General features: G+C 55.3%; 1 protein-coding gene across 1 annotated transcript; it reads right to left on the reverse strand.

Annotated features, from left to right (window-relative positions):
* Nucleotides 1-869: 869 nt before the first annotated feature.
* On the reverse strand, nucleotides 870-27968 carry EHD3 (EH domain containing 3). Its single transcript, XM_047853786.1, has 6 exons — nucleotides 27080-27968; nucleotides 18231-18407; nucleotides 14918-15015; nucleotides 6938-7350; nucleotides 6132-6296; nucleotides 870-3084 (listed from the first exon to the last, which is right to left on the reverse strand). The coding sequence occupies exons 1-6, from the start codon at nucleotides 27304-27306 to the stop codon at nucleotides 2557-2559; spliced, it is 1608 nt and encodes a 535-aa protein (XP_047709742.1). The 5' UTR covers nucleotides 27307-27968; the 3' UTR covers nucleotides 870-2556.
* Nucleotides 27969-27995: the final 27 nt, after the last annotated feature.

Consider the following 27995-nt stretch of genomic DNA (forward strand, 5'->3'; position numbering starts at 1 on the left):
ACTCTTGGAACAGAGGGGACAGGTGGAAGTGGGGTGACTCGGGGCAACCTCTCTCCACTCTACAGACTGGGGCGGGGGCATAGGGCATTGCTCTCCCTGACGTTTTCCGTGGCCCCGGCTGAGTAGTGTGGGGGAAGGAGTGACAGGACATTGGGTCTCTAGGGATTCCTGCCTGTGAAACTGCCGTGCCCCTGTTTTCTACCTCAGATAGTTTCCAGGCTGAGGCCCGAGACTCAGGCCCCGAAGCCTGAAGGAGGTCAGTAGGCTGAGACAGTAGGAGCCAGAGGGACGGCCCCAGAGAAAGTGCCTCTTGAATGTTCCCTCCACCGTGGAGAGGAGCCTCAAGCACCATTTCCTCCTTCTCAGGAGATCGGCACCAGGCCCCCACACACTCCCCTGCCTCACAGGTCCCTTGAGGCCAGGCCGGAGTCTTGAAGAGGGGGGGGAGGAGAGGCAGATATATGCGGGGCAGGAAGGTGCCCGTGGGTCCAAGTGGCAAGGGGCGGAGGGGCTACACACACCCTTCTTTTTTCCGCGATAAAAAAACAAACTTTACCTCTTTTTGCTGCCTCCTCCGTCTCAAAGAAAGGCATAGAGCGGAGAAATGGTCCCTCTGCTGTGCTTAGCTCTCAACTTAGAGGAGGTTAGACCTCTTGGCTTTGGTCTTCCCTTGCCCTTCATTCCATGAGAAAGCGAAATGTGCATGCAGAAGGGAACGCAGAGCTGGGGGCCATCTGCACTCCAGAGGGCAGTGGTTCCCTCCGGTCAGCCTGGACGGTCCCTGGGCCTGGAGGCTTCAGGCCAATGGAATGCTCCCTCCCTCGACCTCCCCCAGCCTCCTTCAGAATGATGCTCTGTGGCCAAGCAGATACCAAAGGATAAATGTGCTATATTAACGTGAGTACGACGGACAAATGCACTGCAGTAGTAAGCACGTCATAGATACATAGAATATTGTCTCTCTAGTCTGAACATAGATAGAAAATAAGTTATACTTGTTTTTGTTTTCCATCACAGTAGGAGGATAGCATACAAAGTGATTGGTTCAGTGGCCACAAAGCAAGCCAAGGGAGAAACCATAAAGGAGGGCGTAGGGCACGGAGAATGGTGGCGATGTGCCATGGACGCTGCAGAGTCGCGGGGGCTCCTGCAGGGAACAGGACCTCAGACCTCTCAGGTCAGCCTTCTGAGTTAGCACGAGGTCCCACTTGACGACAGCCGGTGGCTGCATCTGAGCTGGGATGATTCAGGCCCCTGGGTGGGCGGCGGAGCGGGGACGGGCGCAAACAGCATCCAGCAGGCCAGCCCACTCTCCCGCTGGCACTATTGGACTTCTGTGATTTTAGGAACATGGGCCGCAGAGCCAGACGGCACAGTTTGCTTCTGTGATGTGACAGATGGCCAGACTGATGGCCCACCACATGCTGGCTGGCCCTCCTCCCTCACCAGCCGGCTCTGGGCGGCCGAGGTGCCCTGCGTGCTTGGCCTGTTCTCCAAGGTTCATAGCCCACTAGCGATGCTGGGATCCTGCACATATCGCCACAGCAGAAGGAAGGGTCTGAGGTCTTGGCTCTGAATCCTTTCTCTACCACGTGACCTCTGTGACTTCGGGAAGGTCACCTGAACTCCTCTGAGTCTCAAGTTCCTCATCTGCAAAGTGGGGGGGACTGATGCTTACTTCCTTGGGGGCTGGCAAGAGCCGAGCGGGATGCTGTATGTAAGGTGCCCAACACAGCTGGCTCCTGGCACACAGGAGGGGCTGGATACATGTGAGATGGATCTGAGCTTCCAGACATCAGGGCTGGGTGAGAAAACACCAACCTCACAAAATCTGGGGAATAAAGCCACCTTGACTGGCTTAGGGTTGAGGATTTAGGGCAATTTCTTTACCTTCTTTCCTGCCAATTTTTTCTCCTCTCTCCAGGTCTGGGATTCTTTGAAATGAAGTAGGGGTAGGGTTCAAGGGCAGGTCTGCCGAGGCAGACAGCCCAAGCCTATGAAAGCACACAGCTCAAGGTCGTGTCTCTTCACATCTGGGACCAGGTAGAGGATGCTTCTTCCCCGCCATCCCTCCCACCAACCCCTGATCCCCACAGCAGCCCCTAACTCCCATCTCTCAGACCTGGACCATTTTTCCCCACTGGGAAGCCGAAGAGTGGGGGACGGCACTGAAAACAGTGAGCGCCTATTGAGTGAGAAGCATTTTCCATCTGTTCTGAGCCCAGGGAATCTGGAGGTGGATGGGCCACCCACGGACAGGTGAACTGCCTCTGCGGGTGGTGGGAGATGGGAGGGAAAGAGGGATGGAGACCTGGTCTTGAACCTGGGGCCCTGGGAGCACTCCTGTGCTTCTACCAATGCTGAGAACTTAGAGATGTGTCCAAAGACCAGCCTGGAAGCCTGGGGCTCCCTGTCCCCTCTCATCTGCAGTGTACTTCTTAAGATCTGTGTGTGTACGTGTGTGTGTGTGTGTGTGTGTGTGCGTGCGCACGCACACATCTCATTCTCCCCCGTCCCCTCTAACACCTGCCTGCCCTGAACCTCCTCCTCCGTCCATCACTCAGCAACTTTCCTCTTGGATGGAGGCAGCAGGTGGGCGGGCAGCTCGTTGGGCAGCTCGTGCCCCTCCAGCTTGACCTTGATCAGGTGGTTGGCCAGTGCAAACTCCTCGTCATCCAGCATGCCGTCCTTGTCGATGTCCGCCAGCTTCCAGATCTTGCCCAGCACGCTGTTGGGCAGCTTGGAACGCACCATCTCCTTCTTGGCATTGGCCCCTGTGATCTTGCCGTCCACCGGTGACAGGGTGTAGAAGATCTCGTCGTACATGGGCTTGTCCCTGGCCACCACCCACTCAGCGTCATCGATGCCCTCCCCAGCCCCCTCCCCGTAGCCATGCCCGAAGGGGCCATGCAGGGTGCCCTCGAACGCCCCGCCCTTCACCATCTGCACAGGCCGCTGTGTCTCCTCCTGCCGCACCAGCACCATGAGCTGGGCGATGTCGTGGGCCAACATATCATCCACCACCTCCAGCAGCTTGCTTTTCAGTGGCTGGAATTTGCTAAAGTCCTGGGCCTGCAGCTGATCCTGGGAAGAGGAAGAGAAAAGAAGGTGAGCGTAGGAGGCAAGGGAAGGGGCTATTTCCCCTTGTTGGGGATGCTGCCTTCTGCTAATGCTGGAATGTTCACAGCCCTGGAAGCTAAGCTGATCACAAAATAATGAAATATTGAAAGATATGAGAGAGGAGAAGAAAAAAAGGCACATTGGCTCTTGGTGGAAGTTTTCCGGAGAGGACAGTCGCAGGGTCTAGGGAAGAAAAGGAAATGGAACAAATATTGGTTTGATCCATTTATCTGGATTCCCTTTAATACGCTGGAAAGCAATTACATTTCTCTTTCAGCTAGTTTTGGCTATTGAAGGATGGTTCCTGAATGCTTTGTCCTCTGAGACCGAGGCGTATGTGTCTCTGTGCTCTAACCACGGTTGTAATACTGGGGAACACTGCAAATGCCTCACTGCGTGATCTCATTCGCTCTTCTGGGGCCTCTCTGAGGGAGGGGAATCACATTCTATCCCCATTAAGGGAAGGAAAGACGGAGGCACAGGCAACTGAAAACAAATCCTAATAGAAGCCAAGGCTCATCTCCAAACCAGTGATTCTTACTCATGCTGCTCATCGGAATTAGCTGGAGAGTTTTCAGATACCTGCGTCTCCCCTGAGGGTTCTGACACAGTAGACACAGGCGGGCAGATTCTGTAAAAGCCTGCCTTCCCGTGACACCCACACCACATGGTGGAAGAAATATGTTCCACTTGGCGCATCTCTGCGATTTTGAGGCGTCTGAGTCGAGAACACCCGGCTGCTCCTTGGCCTTTTCAGTGACAAGGTGAGAGCTTTCTGCTCCGGCCGTTGGCTCTGACCACAACAATCTCAGGACACTGGGCAGAGGCCAGTGCACAGAAATCTCAGGGACAAGCACATCGAGTTCCTGGCAGAAAAATTCAGAAAACACCCACGGCGACATTTTAAGAGCAAGTGTCAGCTTGTGCGTTTCTCACCTCCCCTCTAAGGCAGGGCCAAGCCTAGGAGGCAGGTGGGGGCCGGTGGGGGTGTGCAGGGCAGAAGCAGACTAGCCCAAGGTCCCTGGCATCTCTCTCAGCCTGTCCACGTCGAGGTGTGTTTGGTGGGCTCCCAAACGGGCAACCTAATATCTTCCAGGGGGCACAGTGGGTGCGCCCATCACCCCACATCGATGGCCCGCCAGGACGGCCATTTACATGGTTGGTTCAGGGCACCGGACAATAGATCCTAACGTGTGACTGGCAAACAGATGAGAAGGTGAAATCTGTATGCAGCAAAAGGATTCCTCACATTAAAAATGGGGTCGTGTGGTCCCTTTCGAATGCTGTCTTCCTAAATGTTTGCTTCTAGAGCACAACATTCTTTTCTAATTTTAATTTTTTTATTTTAGAGAGAGAGAGTGCACGCGTGCACATAAGCAGGGGAGAGGGACAGAGGGAGAGACAATCTCAAGTAGGCTCCATGCCCCCAGCATGGAGCCTGATGCAGGGCTCGATCCCACGACCCTGGGATCATGGTCTGAGCCGAAATCAAGAGTCGGACGCTCAACCGACTGAACCACCCGGGGGGGCCCCCGGATCGTTATATTCTTAACAGAAAGAGAAGTGAAAGTTGAAGTATTCCAAGCCACAGCTGAGTGACAAACCTGAGTTATGTTAAAGTAATTCTGAAATTAGTAACTGGCTTGTGGTAGGTGGTTCCAGGAATGAATGGATACATGAACGCATGCACTATTTGAATGTCTATATTTTTCTCTTCCTGTTAGCACATAGGAAACTAAAAATGCCTGTTTGGGACCGTACTGATGTTCTGAACCTCCAGTCTTAAACTGAGAAATGATCAAAAGATCAAAATCAGCAACTAGAGCAAAAACAGTTATTACAACTACATGTGCTGCTATTCTTAAAAAAATTTCCTAATTCTCAGAAACCTTTTATTTATTTTTTTAATGTTTATTTATTTCTGAGACAGAGACAGAGCATGAATGGGGAAGGGGCAGAGAGAGAGGGGGACACAGAATCCGAAGCAGGCTCCAGGCTCTGAGCTGTCAGCATAGAGCCCGACTCTGGGCTCGAACTCACAGACCACGAGATGATGACCTGAGCCAAAGTCGGATGCTCAACCGACTGAGCCACCCAGGCACCCCAGAGAAAGCTTTTATTTTTAAATAATTACAGAACCATGAGATGCTGCAAAAATTGTACAGAGAAGTAGGTCCCGTGTTCACCACTCAGCTTCCCTCAGTGGTGACATCTTACCTAACTCGAGGCTGCGTTTTAAGAGCCAGGCCCTGGGCTAAGCACCTTGCAAATGTTATCTCACTGATGATGCTCATAGCGTACATCTAAGGTGGGTGCATCAGAGCCTGAGGTTACAGATGAAGAGTCAGAGGCTCAGAGAGGATCCAGTTAGCATTGGTGTGGTGGCTTCTCGCTTGGACTGTGGGGATATTCTGGCTTTTCTACCAGCAGCCTGTGTGAACAGCACACTCAGAAAACTGCCAGCCATTAATTACACAGGTCAGTTAGCTTTGTAGACCTCAGTTGGCTCCTCTGTAAAAGGAGGAAGAAGAATGCCTCCCTCAGAGGACCCCTTTGGGGACTAACGTGAGAAACCAGGTGTGATGGTGCTAGGCCAAGATAGGAACCCACGGTGTACCCCAAAGAGAGCAGGCTTCAGTGCAGACTTCTGCTTCTTCATGGCTTGTGTCCCAAACTGCTCCCAAGTGGAAGCTCAGAGGTAAACTTAGGCACTCGAGGGCCTGGAGACCCTGTGTCAGGTGACATTCCATATCACGTGGCATGGCAGGGATTCCAAGCTTGTGGTGGCCGTGACTGGGCGAGGTCTAAACTGGAGGTATCGGGTCCCAAGCATCATGATACCCCAGCCTCCCTGGGAGCAGTGGGGCTCTGTGTTCTCCCCAGACCCAGATAGGACACCTGCTGGGCCAGCGGTGGTCCAGCATGGAGGGCAGACCTGGGGCCATCTCCTTGCCTTCTGATTCTGGGCAATCGGACTGTCCCTTGTCCTGGAGCCCCAGACCCCTAGTTACCTGCATCCTTTTCAGGTTGGGAAAGTCCCCAGGTGAGATCTGGTGCTCGCGCTCGATCCGGCCGTAAATCTCAGCCAGGTTGTTCACCAGCTCCTTCTTCTTATTATCCTTTCCGAATACTGACGGCATCTCCTTCTTCAGGGAGCTGATGATGTAGGCATGAACCTGAGAACCAGGAGAAGAGAGCAATCTTCCGATCAAGACCCTTGATCCATTTCTTCCCTCCAGGGTGGCTCTGGCCCCCTCTCTTCCCATAAGTCCCTCCTCCTGCTGCTACCTCTGCAATCATTTCTATCTCACCCCCTTGCTTTCTCATCGCTTGCAGCGCTGAGCTGTTTTCCTAGATCACATGGGAAAGGTGAGACTATGGGGGGAGGTTAAGGTCAACGCAGTTATAGGGATGGTAATACTGGTGATGATGTTGAGGACGAGGAAGCCAGCAACAGCTAACGTTTCCTGAGCACCTCTAACGATGCCAGGCACTGTGACAGAGCTGTTACATTCCTTACCTTACTCCACCCTCCCTCCCCTTCATTTTACAGACGTGGAAAGAGGCACAGGGAGACTAAGGACCTTGCCAGGTTGGGATCACATTTCATAAACTCCAATCTGGCCACCTGACGCCAGGGCCTGTGACCAGAACCACCACACTATCCTGCCCCCAGCTACTGGGGGGCTCAGCTGGTGCCCATGATGCAGGAGCTAGAGGACACCGACCACCCCAGCAGGTGATAGCTCAGGGTTGCAGGCGGCAGCCCCTGAACGACCCACCCCGAACCTCCCTGTCTTCCGGGGGACAGCCTCACCTTGGCCAGCCTGGCTCTCTTGATGAGGTCGTTGAGCTTGCGCAGGGCAGCATTTCGCGGCAGACTCTGAATATCTCGGAACAGGTCCTGTTCCTCCGCCTCGAAGAGCTTCCGGTTGTCGGGGATGAGAAGGGGGTGGGACCAAAAGGAGCCGATGTAGACCCGGATCACCTCCGGGGTGTTCACAATCTTCCCCAGGGACCACATGAGGGCCCCGTACACCCGCATCAGCTGCTGCGTCTCGATCTGGTCCGCCTTGTTCAGCACCACGCGCATCTTGTCCTCGTGGTTCTTGAGGGCCTTGATGACCTCTGAGAACTCGTCAGAGATGTCCAGCTTGTGGGCGTCAAAGAGCAGGATGATGCGGTCCACCCGCTCGGCAAACCACTCGAGGACGGCCGCGAAGTCGTACCCTGCGGCAGAGGGGCGGTCAGGAGGGGGGGGCCTCCGTGGCACAGGGAGGGGCCTGGGGACAGGAGGCCAGGCGCCGGACACAGAGTCTAGGAAGTCACACCTGGGTTCCAGCCCGCACCCCCCCCCCCCCCACCTCCACATGTCCACTCTTTGGCCTTGAACATGTTAGTGTTCCTGACTGTTCTCTCACCCATAGATGGACATACTAATAGCACCTGACTAATGGAATTATAAGGACTAAATACACTCCGAGCCCAGCACATAGTTATTAGTAACATCATTATTCCCATTTAGTCTTCTCCTTCAGGCAAAGAGGCTCCTTCCATTCAGCGACAGGGCTCAAGAAAGTGCTTCGGGGGCGGGCTCTGCCCAGCAACCAGGCAGGGGCATGGTCAGTGCCACGGAAATACGGGGGCACCAGTGACTCAGCCAAGACCACCTTGCTGGTAGGCAGCCGCTGGGGCACGGAACCCAGCTCTCCAACCCCAAGTTCAGCGCTTGCTCCGGCGGGCAAGACGTTCACTTCATGGCCCCATTTCACCCCCGCAGCATCCTTTGAGATACGCAGGATAAGGAGACTCACCCCGGCTTTTCAGAGGAGGAAACTGAGGTTCAGAGATGAGGTGACAGTCAAACGGCCCCTAAACGGTGGGGCCAGGGCTGGACCGCACCACCTGGGCCCTGGGCTCCCCGCACATGCGGAGGGCAGCTGTCTTGCACGTGGCCACCTCCCTGCCTCTCCACCCTTTCTCCTTCCCTCCCCAGGGCCCAGGCCCACCCAGTAGCTCCCACAGAGTCCAGGAAGCCTGTGCATTCCTGCTCCAGGCGAGCCTGCAGCCTGCACCCACTCTCCTGCTCTCTGGAGCCCGGAACCAGCAAGCCTGCCCCCCTTGGTGGCTGGGGAGGGCAGCAGGGATCATTCCCAACTGTGGCTGTGGCGTGCAGGCCTTGGGCAGGGCAGCCCAGAGAGCATGCTGCAGCTCCTTGTAAACAAATCCCAGAGCGGCCACTCCCAGTCGGCTGGGCAGCTAGAGCCCAGCACTTAGTCGACAAGGAAGCAGAGGCTCAGAGAGTGCACAAGGCCCCCAAGGGAGGGGTGGAAGCAGGGTCATGTCTCCCCACCCCAAATCAGGCCCTCTGGTCACCCCTCCATGGACTCAGGAAAGCAAAGGGGCCGAAGAAGCTGTAAAGAAAAGAGGCTCCTGCCTCTCCCACCTCTCACCAATCCCTGATGGCACCAGCCATTCAAGGTTGGGGGGGGGGGGGGGCGCTGCAAAGGCTTGGGGGGAAGTAAGGGCAAGGCTGACCAGCCCCCACTTCGGGGTGGGGAGGGACAGTAGTAGCTCAGTGTGGCCAGAAGATGACGGCCCCCTGCCCATTCCCGTCAGCCCAGTGTTCTCGAGGTAGGATGTGCTCTGAAGGGGTCGCCTGAGTAGCACTGGCCTGGCAAGCTTACTTCTAGTTTCTGTTCAGCCATTAAGGTGCTGTGTGTTCTTGGGCAAAGAGCCTTCCATCACTGGTCCCCGGTCTCTCTGCCTGTCAAAGCAGGGAGCTGGACAGGAAGACCTCTGAGCTTCCCTTCTCCCTGCTTCTAAGACCAGAGGGGTGAGGGTGGAGAGCAGGACGGATGAAGGGGAGACACGAGGAAGTCCTTGCCAGACAGGGAGAAAGGAGGCTGGGGGCCTCTGTCTTAAACACCTTGGGGGGCCTGTGTGAAATCTGCTCTTGCTTGAGGATAGGCTTCTGGAAACCTTTTCTGGGATTTCATAAGCACAGAGGCTTCCTATTCATCTCCCCACTTTTGCAAATTCTCCATGCTATGATGAGTGCTATCAAACTGCAAAGTCCGTAATGCCAGGCGCTTTCTCCCAAGGTTTGGCCACAAGGACCCGAGGACCAGGTGATGAGGGCGTAGGCTTCCTCAGAAGCTCAGCCTCCTGCTCCCAGCTATTCAGAGCCTAGCAGCCTCCAGGACAGGTAATTGCCTCTGGGATGGGGGGTGGGGGGCGGACAGTTCTTAGGCACATCCAGGAATGGGAGCATCTGAAAGGCACAGATGGACCCATTAAGCAAAAGGCAGGGGACTAGCTCTCTCATTTATCTTCTGTGTGACCTTAGCAAATCTGAACCTCAGTTTTCTCAGCTGTCAAATGGGGATGATAACACCTGACCAATGAGGGGTCAGTGATAGAGCCATGGCAATAGGATTCAAGAGCACAGGGAGGGCCCGGATCAGTCTGGAGGCTCTGCTCTAATGTCTGGGGTCATAGGTCCCCTTCCCTGGCTGGTCTTGGGAATGGCTCTGAGACCCCCAGCAGGGACTCGTGAGCACCTGCAGCAGCTCAAGGGCTTATAAGACACAAACTAGGAGGTGGAGGGAGATTTAAGCCCTGAGAGACTGAGCAACAAAGCTGGTCTTCCCGGAAACCCTGGGATTACGTGCAGCAAGTCTGGCTCCAGATCTGGTCTGCAGGCATCAGGCCCAGAGACCGCGCAGCCTGCAGCGACCTGGGGCTCTCCCCACAACCCTCCAGGCTCCAGAGGACTGGAAAGAAAGCATTTCTAAGTAATGCCAGGCAGGAGGAAATCAATGAGACAAACACAATAAGCAAGGCAACTCCTTAATCACCCACCGGCTTCCCGCATATTCTGAAGAGCAAAGCAGGGACGCTGACAGGCAGCACATTTCTTTGTATTTTCAACCACACCATCTCATTTGATCCTCATAACTGTCCACATGCCAGGAGCTACACAGGGCACACACATCTTACAGGAAGGGGAGGGGACAGAGAGATTAGGGGCTGGCCAAGCTCACACAGGCAGGTTGTGGTGAACTCGGGACTAAACCCCAGACCCTTGACTCGGGTCCACACTCTCTTCCTATGCATAGCCATGTGTGAGGCTGGAGCTCAGAGGTCTGAGCCCTCAAACCAGGCACTTGTGGTGGGTGCATAAAAGGTCCTATCCTGCCTCCCAAAATCCCTTTTGAGATTTAAAGACATTTTAGCAGAAGAGAAATAAAAGGGCATCAATTTTCAAAACGTGGGAAGAGTTCAGATGCCAATGGAGAACAAACACCACACTACATGCCTCCGAGAAGTAACCTTGGAAGTGGCCTGAGAGACTCATCACAGGCCTCCGATGACCATAAGGCTGCCGGCAAGCCCTTGTGACATGCCTCAGGACTCTGCTGCTCTGCCCTGGCTCGTGGTGCCCACGCAGGAGCATAGATACAGCATGGAGTCTGGGGCCCCTCTCCAGTGAGGGTCCAGGGACAGGCCAGGGACGTGAGGCTGCCAGGACCAGCCTGGACCCTCCAAAGTGCCCCCGGGGGGACTGGAGATGAGAGCCGGCCCCATTCTACTCCCCAAGCTCTTCCTGGGCAGGTGATGATAAACCACTCTAAAGCCACTAGACTGGGTCTAAGGAGACCAGCCTGCGTTGCAGCTTTATAGCCCGGGCTTTTCCCTGCTGTGGCCCTGCTGAGCTCACCCCCACAGGGAGGAATGTGAGCCCCAGGCCCAAGGGGGTACTCCACAGGGAGGAAGGGATCCACAGGGAGGAATATGAGCCCCAGGCCCAAGGGGGTGCTTTTCTAGGGCGGGGCCTGTGGGGATTCTAGCTGACAAGTAGCCAGGAAATGAGGGTCCCAAGTGTGAGGACACTCAGGCTTCCGGAGCCCCTCCCACTTCTGCTGCATTTTGCTTCTTCCCAGTAATGAGCCTGGGGCTGGGCACATCCTGTCACTTCCAGGAACTGCCTCCTCTGCTGCCCATCCCAGGTCATCTTCATCCAGAGACAAGTGCTGGCCCAGGACCTCCTGAGCTCAGATTCCCGGACGTCCCCTGCTTCCTCTCTCCCCCTCAGACACCCACCCGAGGCCTGGGCGCAGGGGCCATACCCTGAACAAGGGCCACGCTTCTTCCAGCTCTGGCCCAAGGCTGGGTGCTCCCTCCCATGAAGCTTGAGGCCTGGGGAGCCCTTGGGAGCAGCTCACTTTCGAGAATGGGGCACCCTGGGGCCACCGGGCGAGAGGCGGCTCTGTGCAGATTTGATAATGGTGCCGCTTTTGGCTGGTGAGACACAGCACTGTGCCTGGCATGAAGCTCAGTGAATGGAGTGTGGGCTAGATTGTAGGCTCTACGCGCCTCTCAGCCGGGTGAGCTTGTACAGGGCACGACCCACGGGGCCATGTCCTGTCCTGAGCTGGCTAGAGGAAGGACAGAAACACCGGATCTGTGGTATGGCCAAACCCAGAGCTATGAGGGCCCCAGGCAAGAAGCCACACACAGAACATTTGGTTCTGTGCACACACGAGTGTGTGTGTGTGTGTGTGTGTGTGTGTGTGTGTGTGTCTGGCGGGGGGGGTGGATAGTGTATATGGAGGGAGTGGTGGGTGCGTGTAGACGTGGGGGTGTATATGTGTGTAGGTATAAACCAGAACTGCCAGGTTCTATGGCGGAGAAAGGATGAGAGAGGTTCTGCATACTGGAAACTTTCCTGACACCTGAGGGTATCTGATGCCCTTTCATTCCTGGTCTCCTTGGAGCGCTGAGGGCAGCACTGCCCGGGCTGGCGATACAGTGCCAGTGCCCAGCTCCCAGCTCTGGTTTTTATCACAGGCTGCAGGGAAGGCAGAGGACTGACTGGCTTGTGTAGCCATTCGTGGGCCACCACTTCTAGAGGTCAGTGTGGGGTGGGAGGGGACAGGAAGGCAGGTAAGGAAACCAAGCACCCAATTTGCTGAGGGCAGCCACTGAGGTCCAAAGATGAAAGCAGGCAGGAAAATACAAGAACAGGGAACAAATGGAATGGGACAGGAGCTGAGGAAGGCAGGAGTCCCTAGAAGTAGGCTGCCATATACAGCTGCACAGGCTGTGCACTGCATTCATAAGGGAGGCCATTCATACAGATTACTCATTACTGTATAATGGGCAACCCTGGCTGGCAGATAAAGGGGAGAGAAGGGAGCTCACTGTCATCCAGGCCCAGAGCTGATGTCTGGGTTTCCATTACCATCTGTAGGCCTCACAAGGTCCTATGATAGGTATCATTATCCCTTCTTACAGAAGTGGACACAGGCTCAGGGGAAAAAATGTGGCCTGTTGAGACCCATACTGGTTCTAAAAACCAGGGCTTTGACCTCCCAGTCCAGTGCCCTTGGAAATCCCAGAGGCTGAAGTCCTCCCTGGGCCTACCTGCCAGGCTGCACTGCCTTACAGGTCTATGTGCCACCTCCCCACTCCCCAGCCCCCAGGTAGTTCAGATTGAAAAGTCATGGCTCTCCTGAGCCTTCCTTAAGGACACCCAGGCGGCTAGTGTGAAACAGTAAATCAAATCCCCTTTAGGCCTAAACTCAGGATGGGCCCAGATGAAACTGGGGCAGGGCGGGGGAAGGGGGGGTGCTGGTAAGGAGGGAGGGGAGTATTTAGGGAAACAAATAGAAGCCACACGGAGAGCCACCAGAGCCTCCCCTCCACAAGGGTTGGACCCGAGCACTGCAGTGCTCACGAAGGTCCAGAGGAGAGGGTAGGTGAGCCTGTCTTCCCAGGGCCATGGGCTCTATGTCTCCAAACCAGCTCCGCCTCAGCCCCAGCACGACCCGGAGCCCAGGCTCCCCAACTGACGTCCCACTGATTACATGGCATGTTCACACAAGGCCCCTCCTTTCTTCTTTGCCCCTTGTCCCAGGTGTCACCTCCTCAGTGAAATGGGAGGGAGACGCAGGGCATTTTTGCTGGGGTCTCTGCCTACCCCTGCTCCCACCTACTCCAGACTGAGGTCCTGACAGCAGGCTCTGTCTTTCTTGCAGAACAGACCGGGGTCCAGAGGCCCTGGAGCAGGCTGCTGACCTGAGGGCCTCTCCCGCCATCTTCCCTGTCTACCCTCTGTCAGGCTGGCTGTACCCACCCACATGGCCATGGGGGACACCCCCCCTCCCAACGCCCAGGGCTGAACTGGGTCCTGCCACCCCAGAGAGCGACCTGCTCCCTGCAGAGAGGAAGCCAGGCCAGCTGGCAGGAATGCTCAGGGCGGCCCAGCTCCGAAACTATGGGCCTGTACCCAGGCCAGCACCAGTGGCACTTGAGCCCCCTTAGTACAGACCTGGGGGCACTGGCTTGTTGCCAGTGAGGCAGTGGGCTCTCCTCCCGGGGGGCCCGGGGCTAAGCGGGTGCCGGCGCCTGCAGGCCATGCCCTTGGAGGAGGGGGTTTCTGGGCTCCACCATGGCGGCACAGACATGCTGCAGGTCAGACCTTGGCGGGCTGCAGAGCACAGGGGCCAAGGCACATGCGGGAGGGAAGCAGACAAGTCACCTAAGGCCACTGCCCAGAGAACCTCTCTGCCAGTCCCAAGACTTTCCTTCCCGGAGGCTGACTTCTGAATGCGGACTTGGCTCCAGCCCAGCTCCTGGCTCCAGTACTGGGGTGGGAGTGGCTTGGCATGGCTCGCCAGAGACACAGCCCAGAAAGGGCAGGGGGGTACCCAGGGCACACAGCAGGAGGTGGTGGGAGAGGCTGGGGTGGGGCGCCAGGGGCAGACTTTTAGTTTTGTACAGCATCGTCTAGCATTTTAGAGCTAGAAAAAAACCAGTGATGATGATGATGATGATGATGATGATGTTTATTCATGTTTATTGGGCACTTGCTACGTGCCGGGCAGAGGGCTTTTTGTACCTATATTATTTCTTTTAATCCTCAAACAAGCCTATAAGTAGAGAGAACAATTTCCCCCTATCTTACAGAGGCATAACTGAAGAACCCTGCCCGAGCTCACGCAGCTAGGATGCGGCAAGGCAGGCTCGGCACGCTGGCCGTCAGGCACCAAGGTTCCATCCGCTAACTGCCATGCCTGGGGACCTCCCTTAGTGAGCAGTTACCCCATATCTGTCTGGAGTTTTCAAAGTGCTGTTACATACCAGCTCCCCACTCTTAGGCCCAGAGCACGCTCGCCTCCCCACGTCACTGGATGAAGTTCTCTGCAGGCATATGCCTTCCCTGCAGATCTCCCCAGGCCAGGGACCACAAGACCTTCAGAAGCAAACCAGGTAGTGCCTCTTGGGGAACGTATCAACCCGATGAGGTAAATAAGGCAGATAATTGCTGTGTCCTTTTACAGAGGAGGAGACGGAGGCTGGCTGTCGCCTGAGCCACAGTGGACCCAAACTGTCCCCTGGCCCCTGCCTAGGACTGTTCTCACAGCACACCAGGTGGTGCCAGCTCATCAAGGTAGGGCAGGGTCCTGGGGGTCTAGCTCATATATATATGTATATATATATTTAATGTTTATTGATTTTTGAGAGAGAGAGAGAGCGCACGCAGGGGAGGGGCAGAGAGAGGGAGACCCAGAATCTGAAGCAGGTTCAAGGCTCTGAACTGTCAGCACAGAGCCTGATGCGGGGCTTGAACCCACGAACTGTGAGATCACATCCTAAGCCGAAGTCGGACGCTTAACCGACTGAGCCACCCAGGCGCCCCAGGGTCTAGCTCATAGTACGGAAGCAAAAGAACATACCGGAAAGGACACAGCACAGAACCAGAGTCCATCCTCGCAGGTGCGTCGCTTACCTCGGCTGATCCTCTGTTTCTCCCCGGAGAGGATCCCTGGGGTGTCGATGACGCTGATGCTCTCCAGCACCGGGTTGGGCAGCTGGGCACACACAAACCTGCGAGGGGCGAAAGCAAACCCGCGCTGTCCTCTCACCGGCTCCCGCACACCCTCACATGTGCAGACGCACGCCAGCCTTCCCATCCCTGGGGGGCGGACGTCCAGAAGCCTGGCTGCCTTCTGATGCCAACCCCCAGGCTCCAATCCAGACTCAGCCTTAGCACCAGGCCCGGGACCTGCACTTTGAGGAAGCTCCCTGGCTGATCCTGAGGCAGCCGTGGTCCTGAATTCGTGCAGCCCTGCTATCAGGGACACTAGGATGTCCAAACCTCAGTCTCTGCCCCCATGGTGCACAGTCCGGTGGGGAGAGGAGGCACGTGCGTGGGCCACCACAATATGAGGTAGGATGGGACCAGCACATTGAGGGGGGTCAGGTAAAGGGCTCGGGAAATCCAAGGTGGAGAGATGGCTTCCAGGGACGGCTTCTTGGAGGACGCGGCTCGGGAGCTGGCCTTGATGGAGTTCCACACCCGGGAACATTTATTTGGGCTTCCAAATGCACCGCTATCGAGATAGTAGGCAAGCCTTGTGAAAGGAAATATTTCTAGGGCTACATCCTGAAGTCTCAGAACACCAACCGGACTAGGCCCTTCTTCAAGGCCCCTTTCTTACACGCCGTTTTTGGCGGAAGCCAAAAAGGGGTCTTACTATCTCAGGTTCAGCGGGCCTCTGCTGCCCAGCGAGATGGCAGAGAGGCAGGGTAGGTGAGGAGGCTGGGACACGCGGACGGGGGCATTAGGGAGGGCTTCACAAAGGAGGCCAGAGTGGCCAGAGTGGGGCCGAACAGGGAGGCAGGGTTCACATCACGGGGGCCTTGAGAGGTCTGGGTTTTATACTGAGGGCAACAGAAACCCATTTATACTGAGCAACATTTTACGCAACAGAGTGACTCAGTCAGATACGACGGTTGTCAGCAAATCCAGTTCAGTTCGTCACATCTGTATGGAGTGCTTGCCATCTGTATGGAGTGCCGGGTGCTGGGCTAGATGATGGGCTGGAAGAGAAAATGGCATGGCCCCTGCCCTACCGAAGCCCACGGCTCCTCAGGCTCTATGGCACACCCAAGTATCCTACAAGAAACCCCACATTTTGCTGAAGCTGGCCTGAGCCGGGTTTCTGTCACTTGGTGACCAGGTAGCCATGTGCATGGGGGCTGGTTGGGGGCAAGGGCTGTGACTGAACCTTCACCCAAGCTGAGCTCCTGGAGTGAGAAGGGCAGGGGGCTGAGGGTGGACCCAATGAGGGGGACACTGGGTCACAGGAGCCAGAGAGAAAGGGGACAGAGCTGACAGGGAGGCCGCAGGAGGGCCAGGGAGCTGAGAGGAAACAGTGGCTAAGAGAGACCCATACCAAAGAGAGGCGGGGTGAGGTAATGGTGGGAAGTGTCCGCTGTTCACCATCACTGAGAGGTCATGGTGACCTTACATGGGCAGCTGTGACGGGGGAAGCCATGCTCCCCAGGTGGTGGGGGAAAGGAGGAAATGAGGAGGTCTAGTCAAGAAACTTGAAGGTGGTAGGGTCTGCTCCAGGGCTGTCAAGAGGAGATATTTCTACATGGGAGAGGGGGGAGAGGGTGGTGTCGTTGGAAAGAGGGAATCCCTGATGGCATGGTCCCTGAGGAGCTGGCCCAGAAGCACCTGTGGGGGGGAGAGGAGGTAGATGCGGAGAGGAAGAGAGGACGCAGCTCTCTGCAGACCGGTGGAAGGGGGCGGGGACAGAGGCAGGGGAACACTCCATGGATCCTGGCTTCCACTTTCTCTAGAAGAGGAGGCAAGGCCATCTGCTGAGGGAGAAGGAGGTTACGGGGGTTGGAGCATGTTTGGAACACGACCCCTGGGCAGCACTAAGATGGGAGCCAGATGTCTGAGGTGCAGCCTCCCTGGGTGTGGCTGCGGGGAACTGGAGGTGCCTGGAAGGGAGCTACCTTCTTCCCTCGTGTCCTTCCAATGGACATGGCTGGCAGATCCCCCTCCAACATCAGTCTAAACACCTGTCCTTTCAGCTCCTGAGTGCTCTGGGAGGAAGGCGCAAACCTCACAGTGCTCGGTCTTCTGCTCGTAGGGCTCCTGCAGCGAGCCATATTCTTCCATTCTTCTCTGCTCACTGGGGTTTTTCCCCCCAGTTTTCTCCTGCCTGAGATGTCCTTTTTTCCCATCCAGACCCTGGAAAGGGCCATTTCACTCATCATTGACCAACCCACGTCAAATGCTAACTTTCCCTCAGAGGCCGCGTCAGTCCTCTTGCCTGGGAGAAGCATATTACTCTTAGCCTATTTTACAGACGGGAAAGGCGAGGCATAGAGAAATTAGGAAATTTGTCTAAGATCCATGGTGCCGTTTTGATAGGATTTGGGCCCAGGTTATCTGATGTCAAAGCCCATCATCTCTGCCTTTACTCTAAATACCTCCTATTAAAGAAAGTAGTTCAAATTGTTTAAGTACAATGCACATGCGAAACTGTGGCATGGCTCTATATGACAAGCGTGACTGGGCGGCAGCCTGCATTCTGGTTACGTAGAATAATAACAGGAATGTTGGGCCAGGCTGCCAAGCATTCCCTACAGCTTTTGCCACTCACATTGACACAATACCCCTGGTGACTGCAGGCTTACCCTTGTCCCAGGGGAGGGGAGGTGACCTGTCCAAGGTCTCATAGTGAGTTTAGTAAAGAGGCAGTGCTCAAACTCAGGACTTCCACCATCAGCCCATGGTTCCTTCCACCCAGTAAGAACAACGTCCAGGAATAGAGAGGAACCTTCCTCTACCTCCTTCCAGTTGGATGCAAACCCCTTCCCTAGTACAGTTGACCCTGGAACAATGAGGGTGTTAGGCGTGTCATTTCCCCCACCCTGCTCGGTGGAAAACTCGCATATAAATGGACCCATGCAGTTCAAACCTGTGTGGTCAAGGGTCAGCTGTATAGACAAAAGCTGGGAACTACCCAGAATGGCCCTCTCCACTTTCATTGGAGGGAGGTTTAGATTAGGGGGGAGGTGATCTAACTCCGGTACCCTTCCCTGCTCCATGATCAGGAATTAGCCCTATATCCCTAATCCGTAGTGACCAACTCAGTTACACTCCCAGAAAGAAAGGAACAACCAAGAGACGCTGGGTATGGAAAAGGCACCGAGCCTCCCAAACCCCTCCTCTTCCTTCCCATACTCCAGGAAGAAAAATAGAGAACATCCAGGACACGTGCTCCCTGAGCACTCACCTATTCAAGAAGGCATTGCCGAAAGCGTTCAGCTTCCTGAAAGGTTTCTTGGGGTCCACCACCAGGGCGTTCCCAGGGATGATCCCCTCCACCTGTCCGTGCATCACGGCAATGAAGGAGTCGGTGGTCGGCTCGGGCCCAATCCGCATGCCTGGGAAATCCTGTTCCAGTAGGTACCTGGCAGAAAGATGCACGGTCGTAAGGTAGGGACTCTGTTCAAGCTGCACGTCTGCCACAGGCAGGTGAGGACATGAGTTGTGGCAGAGGGGCAGAGGGACCGCGACAACATTCCGCGGTAGGGACGCGTTTTCACGGACGGAGAATCCAAAGACCTCTCGTGGAGGAAGTGGGATTTTAGCTGCACTTAAAATATCTAATCTGTCCCCCTGGTTTTTACCTGTTATCCTCTCGGAATCAGTAGTTGGAGAGCAAGGAGATGCAAGATTTGGCTCAGAAACAAGGTGTGGGTTGACACGGATTCCTGCAGGGGGCGCAGTGGATTTTACAGGTGGAGGCAGCCAGCTAAGATACCGGCAGTGAGGCTAGGTAGGAAAGAGACCATCCACAGACCGTGCAGGCTTTCCGTAGGGCCAGCCATTTAATATGAGACATAAAGACAGCTCCTGCATCACCAGTGTGAAGGGACACTGGGCCAGGCCCATCTCCGTGCCGTCTACGAGCGCTGGTCCCACTGTCTAGCGTCACTATGAGGCTGTGGCCTGTACGTACATCTCTTTGCTCTTCTTCAGGCCTAAGCAGTGAGAGCCCAAGGCCACTGCCCCTCTCCACAGCCCCTTTTAGAAGTCAAGAGCAAAGGCACACGGCGAGCCAGAGAATGAAGGGAAGGAACACGGAGGCCTCCTGGGCCAGTGGTCCTCAGCCCCGGTGGTGCGTTTGAGCTACTGTGTAGCTGTAGCCAGTGGTGCCCAGGCCCCAGCCCAGAGGTGCTGTCCCCCCTGGCTCAGGGGTGGGGCCCGGGCCACCAGACTGTTCTAGGAACTCCCTTGAGGATTCTAACGTGCAGCCCGGGGGGACATCCTGCTCTAGACCAACCTTCCCATTTCACTGATAAAACCACTGACACCGGCACTCAATAGCATTTCCACCTGCCAGATACTGCGCTCATCACTTGGAGGACGTCATCTTCGACAGGCTTCACGGAGGCCCTATGGGCAGGTACTGAGGAAGCCGAAGCTTCGTAGGGTTATGTGGCTTTCTCCAAGTTAAGCAGCCAGTAGTACAGCTGGAATCCAAACCCCTATCAGTCTAACACCAAATCCTTTGCTCTCCAGCCGTCTTCCGCCCTGACAGCAAGCTAATCAAGGCCCCACAGTTTGGGGCAGAGCTGGGACCGGATGCCACGACTCCAGGGCCTGAGCTCTCTGCCCACCTTACACCTCCCTAGAACGGGCCTGGGGCATGGGTCCTGCTCTGCCCAGCAGGCTGGTAGCCGAGGATTTCCTCTGGCTCGTCGACATCCTCCTTGTGCCTTCGCGAAGTGTTCTGAGCTACTCATTTACTCTGAGGCACAGGGTGGTTGGAGCCGGGTTGCTACGGGCTCCCTCCCCAAGGAGCCAGCAACGAGCTGCTGCCCAGGAGGCCACCCCCGCCCACTCTGGAGGGTTTTCCGCCGCCTTGGGAAGCCTCTCATCTCCCTCCCAATAATCCAGGTGTGAAGGCAGGATTCCCTCCCGTCAGAGGACCATTTTGAAAGCTGGCTCCTGGGTTGTGCTAACAATAAATGATAGCAGCTGCACACTTGGACAGTGCATCTGGCTTTCTCAAACACACCTTCTTCGGGGCCTCAGAGGAGAGGTAGGGCATCTCAGCAGCCCGGGGCCAGTGATCCAGTCTGTCTAACCGCAAGGGACATGCCCTTCAGAAGGTACTTGCCCTCTGCAAACCTCATTACCTCGCTCCATAACCTGAGAGATTATAGTTCTGGTTTATGAAGCACCTGCCATATGCTAGGAGATGTTCTAGACTTTCCGTGCCTTATCCCACTTCATCTTCCCATCTCTCATGTGAGCACCATCGTCCTTACCATCAAATGGGCCTAATAAGAAAGCCCACCTCATAGTGTTGCATTAGATACAGACGCTAAGCACTTAAACAAGCACCTGGCACCAAGATTACCACTCATTGTAAAAAGGAGGAGACACAGTCACACAATGTGCCCCAGGATATGCAGTCAGTAAACAGCAGAGCTGGGATTTGAACCTGGCACGTGGGCTTAAGAATTCATGCTCCTAACCACTACATTCACTGTCTCCGTTCCTGCCTAAGGTCCCTCGACCAGGAAGTGCAAAAGGGCTGAACCCCCTAGGGGACCAGAAGGAGGCGTGGAACAAGAGGACACCAAGGGGGAATGATCTGGCAGGAGGCTGGCCAGGGGCCAGGCTTCGGTGCTCACAAACCCAGGAACGTACTCTTCTCCTGAACACCCACCGCTGGGGTTCACCACCCAGTCTCCATGAGTGGGATGTGGCACACAGAAGTGGCTGCTATCAGGCACCAGAGCAGGGCCAGGGCCACTGGCTCTACAAGGCCATTCTCGGAACCTGAAGCTGCTTCATGAGAGTCAAGGCTGTGCCCGGGAAACCCCACCCATTCTTGCCTGTGCTGGGAAGGGGGCACCTGTGTGGGTTTGGGTCCCGCAGGGAGTATGGCAAGTGTGAATTCTGAGGCTGGAGGAGGGTGCCAGATGTCACCAAAGGCCTCAGGGACAGCTGAAATAGAGACGGACGGAAAGAAACATTTCTGAGGCAGCCTCAAGAATGCCCAGCCTGAAGAGGGCCAAATGCAGTGACGAAGTATCTTCCTGACACAGGCACCTCAGATTCCAGCCCTGAGAGAGACGTGGTGTACCAGCAGATGAACAAAGGGTGATGCTTCCCAGCATCACAGAGGCCACTTTCCAGGATGTTCCAGAGCCGCAGCCTCAGGCAGCCAAGCGAGGGCCTGGAGGCTGGGCCCGCTGTCCTGGCGTCTCGGCTAAACCCACATGACCTCCAATTTGCTGACCACACACGGGTCTGAAGAAACACAGAATCCCACGAAGCCACCAGCAAGTCCAGGGACACAGTCGGGCAAGGCAGAGAACCCAGGGCTTGGTAAATTCTCAGGGACATCTGCGTATGGCTTGCAGCAGCGAGCACCCCCTTAACAAAGCCACCACTGTGTCCAGAAAGGAAAACCTATTGAGAGAGCTCATCACTGCTTCTCTATGGGGAGTGATACAGATCGCCTCTGTTGCCAGGCAAAAAACGTTCCCACAGTAGTGTAAGAAAAGAAAAGTGAATTCAAGCCTGGGTGGGAATGGCTGAGATGGGGACACACAAGAATCAAGAGGGCCAAGCAGGCGGGGTACCCGCTGTGGGGTAGGTGTTGTGCTGGGACCTTTACCCAAATGACTCCACTTAATTGGTCCCAGACGCACCATGCGATGGCAGCATTATTTCAGTTCCACAGTTGAGCAAATTGAGATAGAGGTTGCTCAACTTTGGGGCCAAAGAACACTACTGAGAGGCCCTAAGAGCTGAAAAGATTTGGGTAGCCCTCCTCCCCCACCAGCCATCCCATGCAAAATGAATAAATACTAAACCACAATATAGGTGTAAGGAAGTCCCAGGAAATTCTGATTTTTCCCAGGAGGATGAGTTTTCTTCATGTTTTTTTTAAAGCAAATTATTTTCTAACACTTTCCTCATTTGTTTGTGTCCCGCTTGGCTGGCAATCTAAGTATGTGGCCTGCTTTACTGGTGACCTAAGCCCCCAGGGTAAAGGCGTGGGGCCAAGAATCTTAACCCGGTCTGCCTCTGGAGTATCCATGTCTGCAAAAGCGGGGGCCAGACCTCAGGCTGCAGCTCTTACTTTACAGATCTTTAGACTCGAAAGGCACATGTCACTTTCTGCTCTGCGTTCTAGGTATCTGTGTTGTACATCTGTATCTTTGGTCTCAGTCTCGGGGTCTGAGCTTTTGAACGGGGTCAAAACAGTAATACTTGCCCTGTTGGGGAATACTGACCTCAGGAGGTTTTAGGGACACTGGAAGGCACCCCATAATCACAAAGTGAGGTAGTGGATGGTTGACCCTCGATGGCCGTGTTGTGGGCTGAGTCGGCTCTGTGCTCCACGGAGCAGCCACCCCTGTCCCCACCACACAGCAGCCTCTGCCATGGGACAAAGCGGCCCCAGCACAGAGGAGACTCGTGGCTGGGCTTTTGAGCCTCCCATTAGCCTCCCCTTGCCTCTGTCCACCCTGCCACAGGCTGACCCACCCAGTCCACGACTAACCCAGCACTGCCCACAGGATCCTCTTGCCACCCCTCCTCCAGCCCTTGGAGGTAGAGGCAAGATCCTTGCCTCCAAAAGGGGTTCCCCCCACTCCTGAGGGCCGGTCTCTAGGCCTCTGCTTATAGAATCAGCTTGAAAGGGGAGAGCAAATGAGAAAGCCCTAAGCACAATGCTTGGAACATAACTGGCACTATATTGGTTCTTTCCCTTCCTAACTGGAGAGTAGTACTATGAGGTGTTCGTTGCGGTTCACATGTTAGAGGTGAGGAGACTAAGGTTTGGACAGGTTAGGCCTTCCTGACAAGGCCTCTTAGCTAGGACTGTTGGAGCCTGGATTCTGCTGAGCCGGACTCTGCTCTTTCCATGGCCTCACTCCATTGTCAATGGGAATGGATGGAGGTTTCTCCAGAGGTCCCCTCCTGACGGTGAAAGCTTCTCTTGATGACCTCCAGACACCTGACTTTCAAGGCAGATCTATACCAGACCTGAGGCAGGTGGCCTAGGGCTGTCTACTCCCTTGAGTAACACTCAGGCCTTATAAGAGGTGGGCAGATTTCCACTTTGCCCCACTGAGGGACCAGTGCCCTGATGGGAAAAGATGTCCCCTGACCTCAGCGGGAGGATAGGAGTGAGGTGTGGCAGGCACTGTGGCTGGCAGGATAGACCTTGCAGAGGTCACTGGGTCTACGTGGAATGGTGGCCCCTGTCTCTAGTCGTTTGAGTTTCTGGAGGATCATCTTTCTCGTGGTGGTGATGCTATAAAGCTGGGGATGAGGCCTGGGCAGGGGGGATGCCAGGGCTGTGAGGAGAGATGGTGCAACACAGCCAGATGCTGAGTCACCTTTGTGGAAGGATGCAGAGAGCCCCCTGAAGAAGTGGGGGAGTCCAAAGCGCCCACTGAGTAGCCCCCCCACCTCACCCCTGCAGCCCCACCACGCGCTCATACTTCAGAGTCTGAGTCTCATTGTAGAAGGGCCGCGGGATCCTCAGGACCAGCCCAGACCTCCCTGTGCAGACCCAGGCAGCTTAGCTCTGCCAGCCTCAGGCCCCACACTTGATACCATAGTCCTCTCCTTCAGCTCCGCGGCAGCCCAGCCAGGCCTCCCTTCTAGCCCACCAGAGCACCGGGGTCTTCCTCAGGCCCCGGGGCGGCCCCAGATGCAGCTCCGGGACTGGGGGGGGGGCCAAGTGTGCAAGGGAGCAAGGGTTGGAGGCTGCCAGGGCCAGTCAGAGGAAGAGCGAAGGGAGGGGATCAGCAGAAGCAGGAGGAAGGCTGCCAGAGCCAGAGGGACACAGGGCTACTGTATCGAAAGAGGCAGCCTGTGTGGAGGGAGCAGCCGCTAGGCCAATTGATTGTTTATTTTGTGAGTCGGGGTTGCCGGGCCTTAGGCCAGGGAAGTTATTTCAGGCAGAGAGCATAGCACATTAATTAGTTATTAGAAGAATGTCCTTTTCTGCACGTTCTTCCTGAGATGAGAAATAGACCCTGTGGCAAGTACATATAAATGAAAGTGGATGGACACTCAGGAGGCAAAAGGCCAAGGGCCAGGGAATGAAGAGGCAGGTCTGTTTCCGAGGGAAACATCCCTCACAGGTTCAGGCCTGGCCGGAGCCTGTGAATCACGGTGCTTCAGGCAAGAAGCAGGGGGAGGGAGCACGGCCTTAGCTACTCCAAGTGGAGCCTTCTTTGCTCTGGGGAAGGGGTGTGGTCTCACCTTACCCTCTTGGAAGGCAACTCAGAAATAGGATTCTTAACACCAAAATTAAACATAAAAAAATTAAAAACAAAGCAAAACTGCACAACCCTTGGCCTAGTGATTTCACTTCTGGGACTCCCTGAGAAAACAGCGCAACGTGTGGAAAAATATTACGTGTAGAGCGAGTCGACAATAGCAAAAAATTAGAGACAACCTAAAACATGCAAAAGGAGCGGACAGGCTAATGAATAATTTGCATATACATATAGTGAAATATCATGCGGCTCTTAAAAATATTGCTTACAAAGACTTTTGAATTTCCGTAAAAAATGCTCCTTCTCCAAGTGAAATAAATTAGCATATAGAATTACATTATGGCATGAGCTCAACGGTGTTATAAAATAGCTAAAAATACTAGAAGGATAGATATATACATATGATATTTAAAATGGTCTCTCCCGAGTCATGGGATTATGGGTGATTTTTTTTTTTTTCTCCTTCCTCAAATTTATTCTTGTCTCCATTTTCCAATGGGGGAAAAATAGCTGTTCAGTGGATTTAATGAAAAGGAAGGAAAAGATATAATTTGGTTTTGGAGGGATTCCCTATGCTGTAAGCCTTGCTACTCTGCTGGTGGGCTCGCCCTCAAGGCGGGTGGCTTTGACTGCAGGAGCTAAATTCATTTACTACAGGATCCAGGAGGGAGAACTTTTGTACTTGGGGGATAAGAAAGCGAGGGAACTGCCTCCCCCCACCCCCCTCCGGCCTTCCTGTCTCTCTTAGATAAGGAATAATCCTAGGGCAACTCGACTCTGCCCCTCTCTTAGGCCCAGTTAACAGCCAGCATGACTCAGGCAAAGCCAGGGGAGTGTCTCAGTCAAGAGGCACTTAAACCTGTCGGCTGCTTCAGGATCCTGCCCCCAGGGACACTCGCCTTTCCCCCCTCGCTCTTCCCTCCCACTCCCTGAACCTCTACTGGGAGCCTCCCATAGCTGAGACCCCAGGCAAGGCCTCAGGGAGCGAAGGCACAATAGCAAGTTCTGGTGCTACCGAAGGAGAAGCTCTAGATAATAATAACGTACTAAGAGTGATAACCGAGGCATGTCCAGAGGGCCAAGGAAGGCTGTGCAAGCAGGAGTCATCTGTAAATGGAAGGACGTGGGCTACAAAGGAAACCTTTGTACAGAACCTAGGTAGCTCTGAAGTGCCTTTGGCAGCAACTAAGGGAAATGGATCAGATCAGGGTTCTTGCCCTGAGATTACATGTAAATTTGTGTATGTGCATTTTTCTACAGACAGGGCCAAAGCTTTTGTCAGAATTTCAAAGGATCTCCTGACCTTTTAAAAAGTTGAGAAAGCAATGGATTAGATTCATTGCTAAGAGCCCTCGGGCTCTAACAATGTCAGCTACCCAAAAGCCAGTAGCTGCCCACCCCCTACCTCCCATACTTCTTTAGAAATCACTCAGCCCCTCAAAGCCACGGAGCCCAAGGCTGTCCACCCTACAAAGAAAGGCAAGCCCGATCTGGTGTTCTGTTCCGACAGGACATGTTAGTGCGGGGCAAGTCCTGCTCCCAGGCTTGTGTATAAGCTTCGTTGTTAGGGAAAATTGGTAGCTAGAAAATTAGGAAGCTGACTGTTAACTTTTCTGCTCTCCTTGCCAAGCAAAGCACAGTGCTTTGCATGTTGCAGGTGGCCCAACTATAGTAAGATTTGATTTGAATAGAAACAGGACCCCTGCCTTGAAACCTGCAGGAGATGAGCACCGCTGATTTGGGGAGGCCACTGCACCCACTGCCTCGCTAGAGGGCTCTGACTCAACACAGAGGGCCAAGGAGCACCTGCAGCAGTTTGGCAATGGCTGTAAATGAGGCCAAAGAAAACCTCCTGGCCTTGAGAATTGTGTGGACTGAGGACTGGGGAGGAGCCTGTCCTGTAAAGATGGGGAAGACTGTCATTACTCCGGTGGGCAATGCACAGAGCTCTCTGAATGCAGGGTGGACAAGCTGACTCCCCGAGGATCCCTCCGGCCCTAGGATTCTGTAACTCAAGGGAATAGATGACTCACCATCAAAGCCACAGGCATTTAGCCAAGCATGTCCTCCCATGCATCTAGGACCAGCCTCCCAGGTGGGCCTCCTACCCAGTTAACACAGCATGGGACCGTCATTAAGCCCTCTCTGCCTCGGTCATTTCACCTGCCGAATCAAGGGGCTGGCTGAGACCATCACCGGTGTCCCTTCCACCTCTAAAAGACTTTAATGTTATTACTAAGCCATTATGATCAAACAAGGGAAAAGAAAAAGGCATTCTGCTTCTGACACTGCTTCTGTCCAGTCTCTGAGAGACAGATGTAGGTCTGCTCAGAGAAGGAAAGTGGTAAAAAGGACAAGTGGCACTACCCAGCAAGGGCTCCAGAGTCCCCAGCCCACCTCATCAGTGGCAACTACAAAGCCCCCAGGGGAGTGGCTGAGCCCTCTAAAAGGCAAGGGAGGTGGTCCTCGCCACCAAGGACATGTCCCTAAAAAGTGAGGGTGTGAGACTCCCCCATCAGCAAAAGGTGCTCTTTGTGACTAGGAGCTTTCTCACTTGTGCCTCCTGGACCTCAGGTTCATCATCCATAAAATGGGGAGAATAGGGATGACTCTGAACTTCTAACACATCAAACCGACTTCTTGAGTCAAGGGCAGGGAGGCATTAGGTAGGGGAAGGGGCGGGGGCAGCAATGAAATCGTGGGGGTAAAGCTTTGGACACACAAACACCAGAATTTCTTCGGCGCCCTCACAACGGAAGGCTTCCGGTTTTTCCCCAGGCAGGAGGGGTCACCGGGAGGACCTAGGCGCGGGGCGGCTCACCTGATGAAGGTGGTCTTCCCAGTGGAGTACTGGCCCACCAGCAGGACCATGGGCTTGTTGTCGAAATCAGCATCCTCCAGGGCGGGCGAGTGAAACTCGTGGAAGCGGTAATGCTCTTCCAGGGGCAGCAGCTTGGTCTTGTAGAGTTTCTTGAGCCCCTCGCTCACCGTCTGGAAGACCTCGGGGTCCTTCCTCCGGCGGTCGTCGGAACCCAGCCAGCTGAACATCGCGGCCGCCGCTCGCCCCCCGCGCTCAGCCCCACGTCGGGCGCCCTCGGCTCCTGGGAGAAGGGGCCCCGCAGGACCCACTAGCCGCTGCGAGCCGCGCCGCCGTGTCACCCGAGCGCGGGGCTCGGCCGCACCATGGCCGGGAGCGCGGCGCGGGGGTCCCCGGGGCGACGGGAGCGCGCGCTGCCCAAGCTCCTGGGGCCCAGCCCAGCTCCCGCTTCAAGCGGAGACCCAGGAGCGGGAGAGGGGGGTGGTTGGGGCGGGGGGGGGGGGGGGTGGAGAAGAAATTATCTGCGCCGGGCAGAAGGGCTGCGATCTCGGAAATGAAAGTCAAACCTGCAATTAAACTGCAAGATGCCGGGTGCGATGCCGGGTCCCCGATCTCCCCCCTACACCGCTTGCCGACCTCCCCTGCCCGGGCCCTGGTGCAGCGAGAGGATGCTTCGGCTCGGCTCCTGCGCGGCCGGCCGGCCCAGGGGAGAAGGAGGAAGCGCTGGGCCGCCCGGGGACAGCTCAGCATCCGCAGCCGCAGCCCGCAACCCCAGGCGCCGGTTTAAATGCCAGCCGTGCAGGAAGCGGGCTCGCGGAGGAAGTCCCCGAGTACTGGCAAGGCCAGCCCGGCCCGTCGGCCTCGGTGCCGAGAAGCTGAGCAGGGCGCCGCCATGTGTGTGGGCAGGCGCTCCGCTGGG

This window comes from Prionailurus viverrinus, chromosome A3 (genome assembly GCF_022837055.1).
Source record: "Prionailurus viverrinus isolate Anna chromosome A3, UM_Priviv_1.0, whole genome shotgun sequence".
NCBI classification, from domain to species: domain Eukaryota; kingdom Metazoa; phylum Chordata; class Mammalia; order Carnivora; family Felidae; genus Prionailurus; species Prionailurus viverrinus.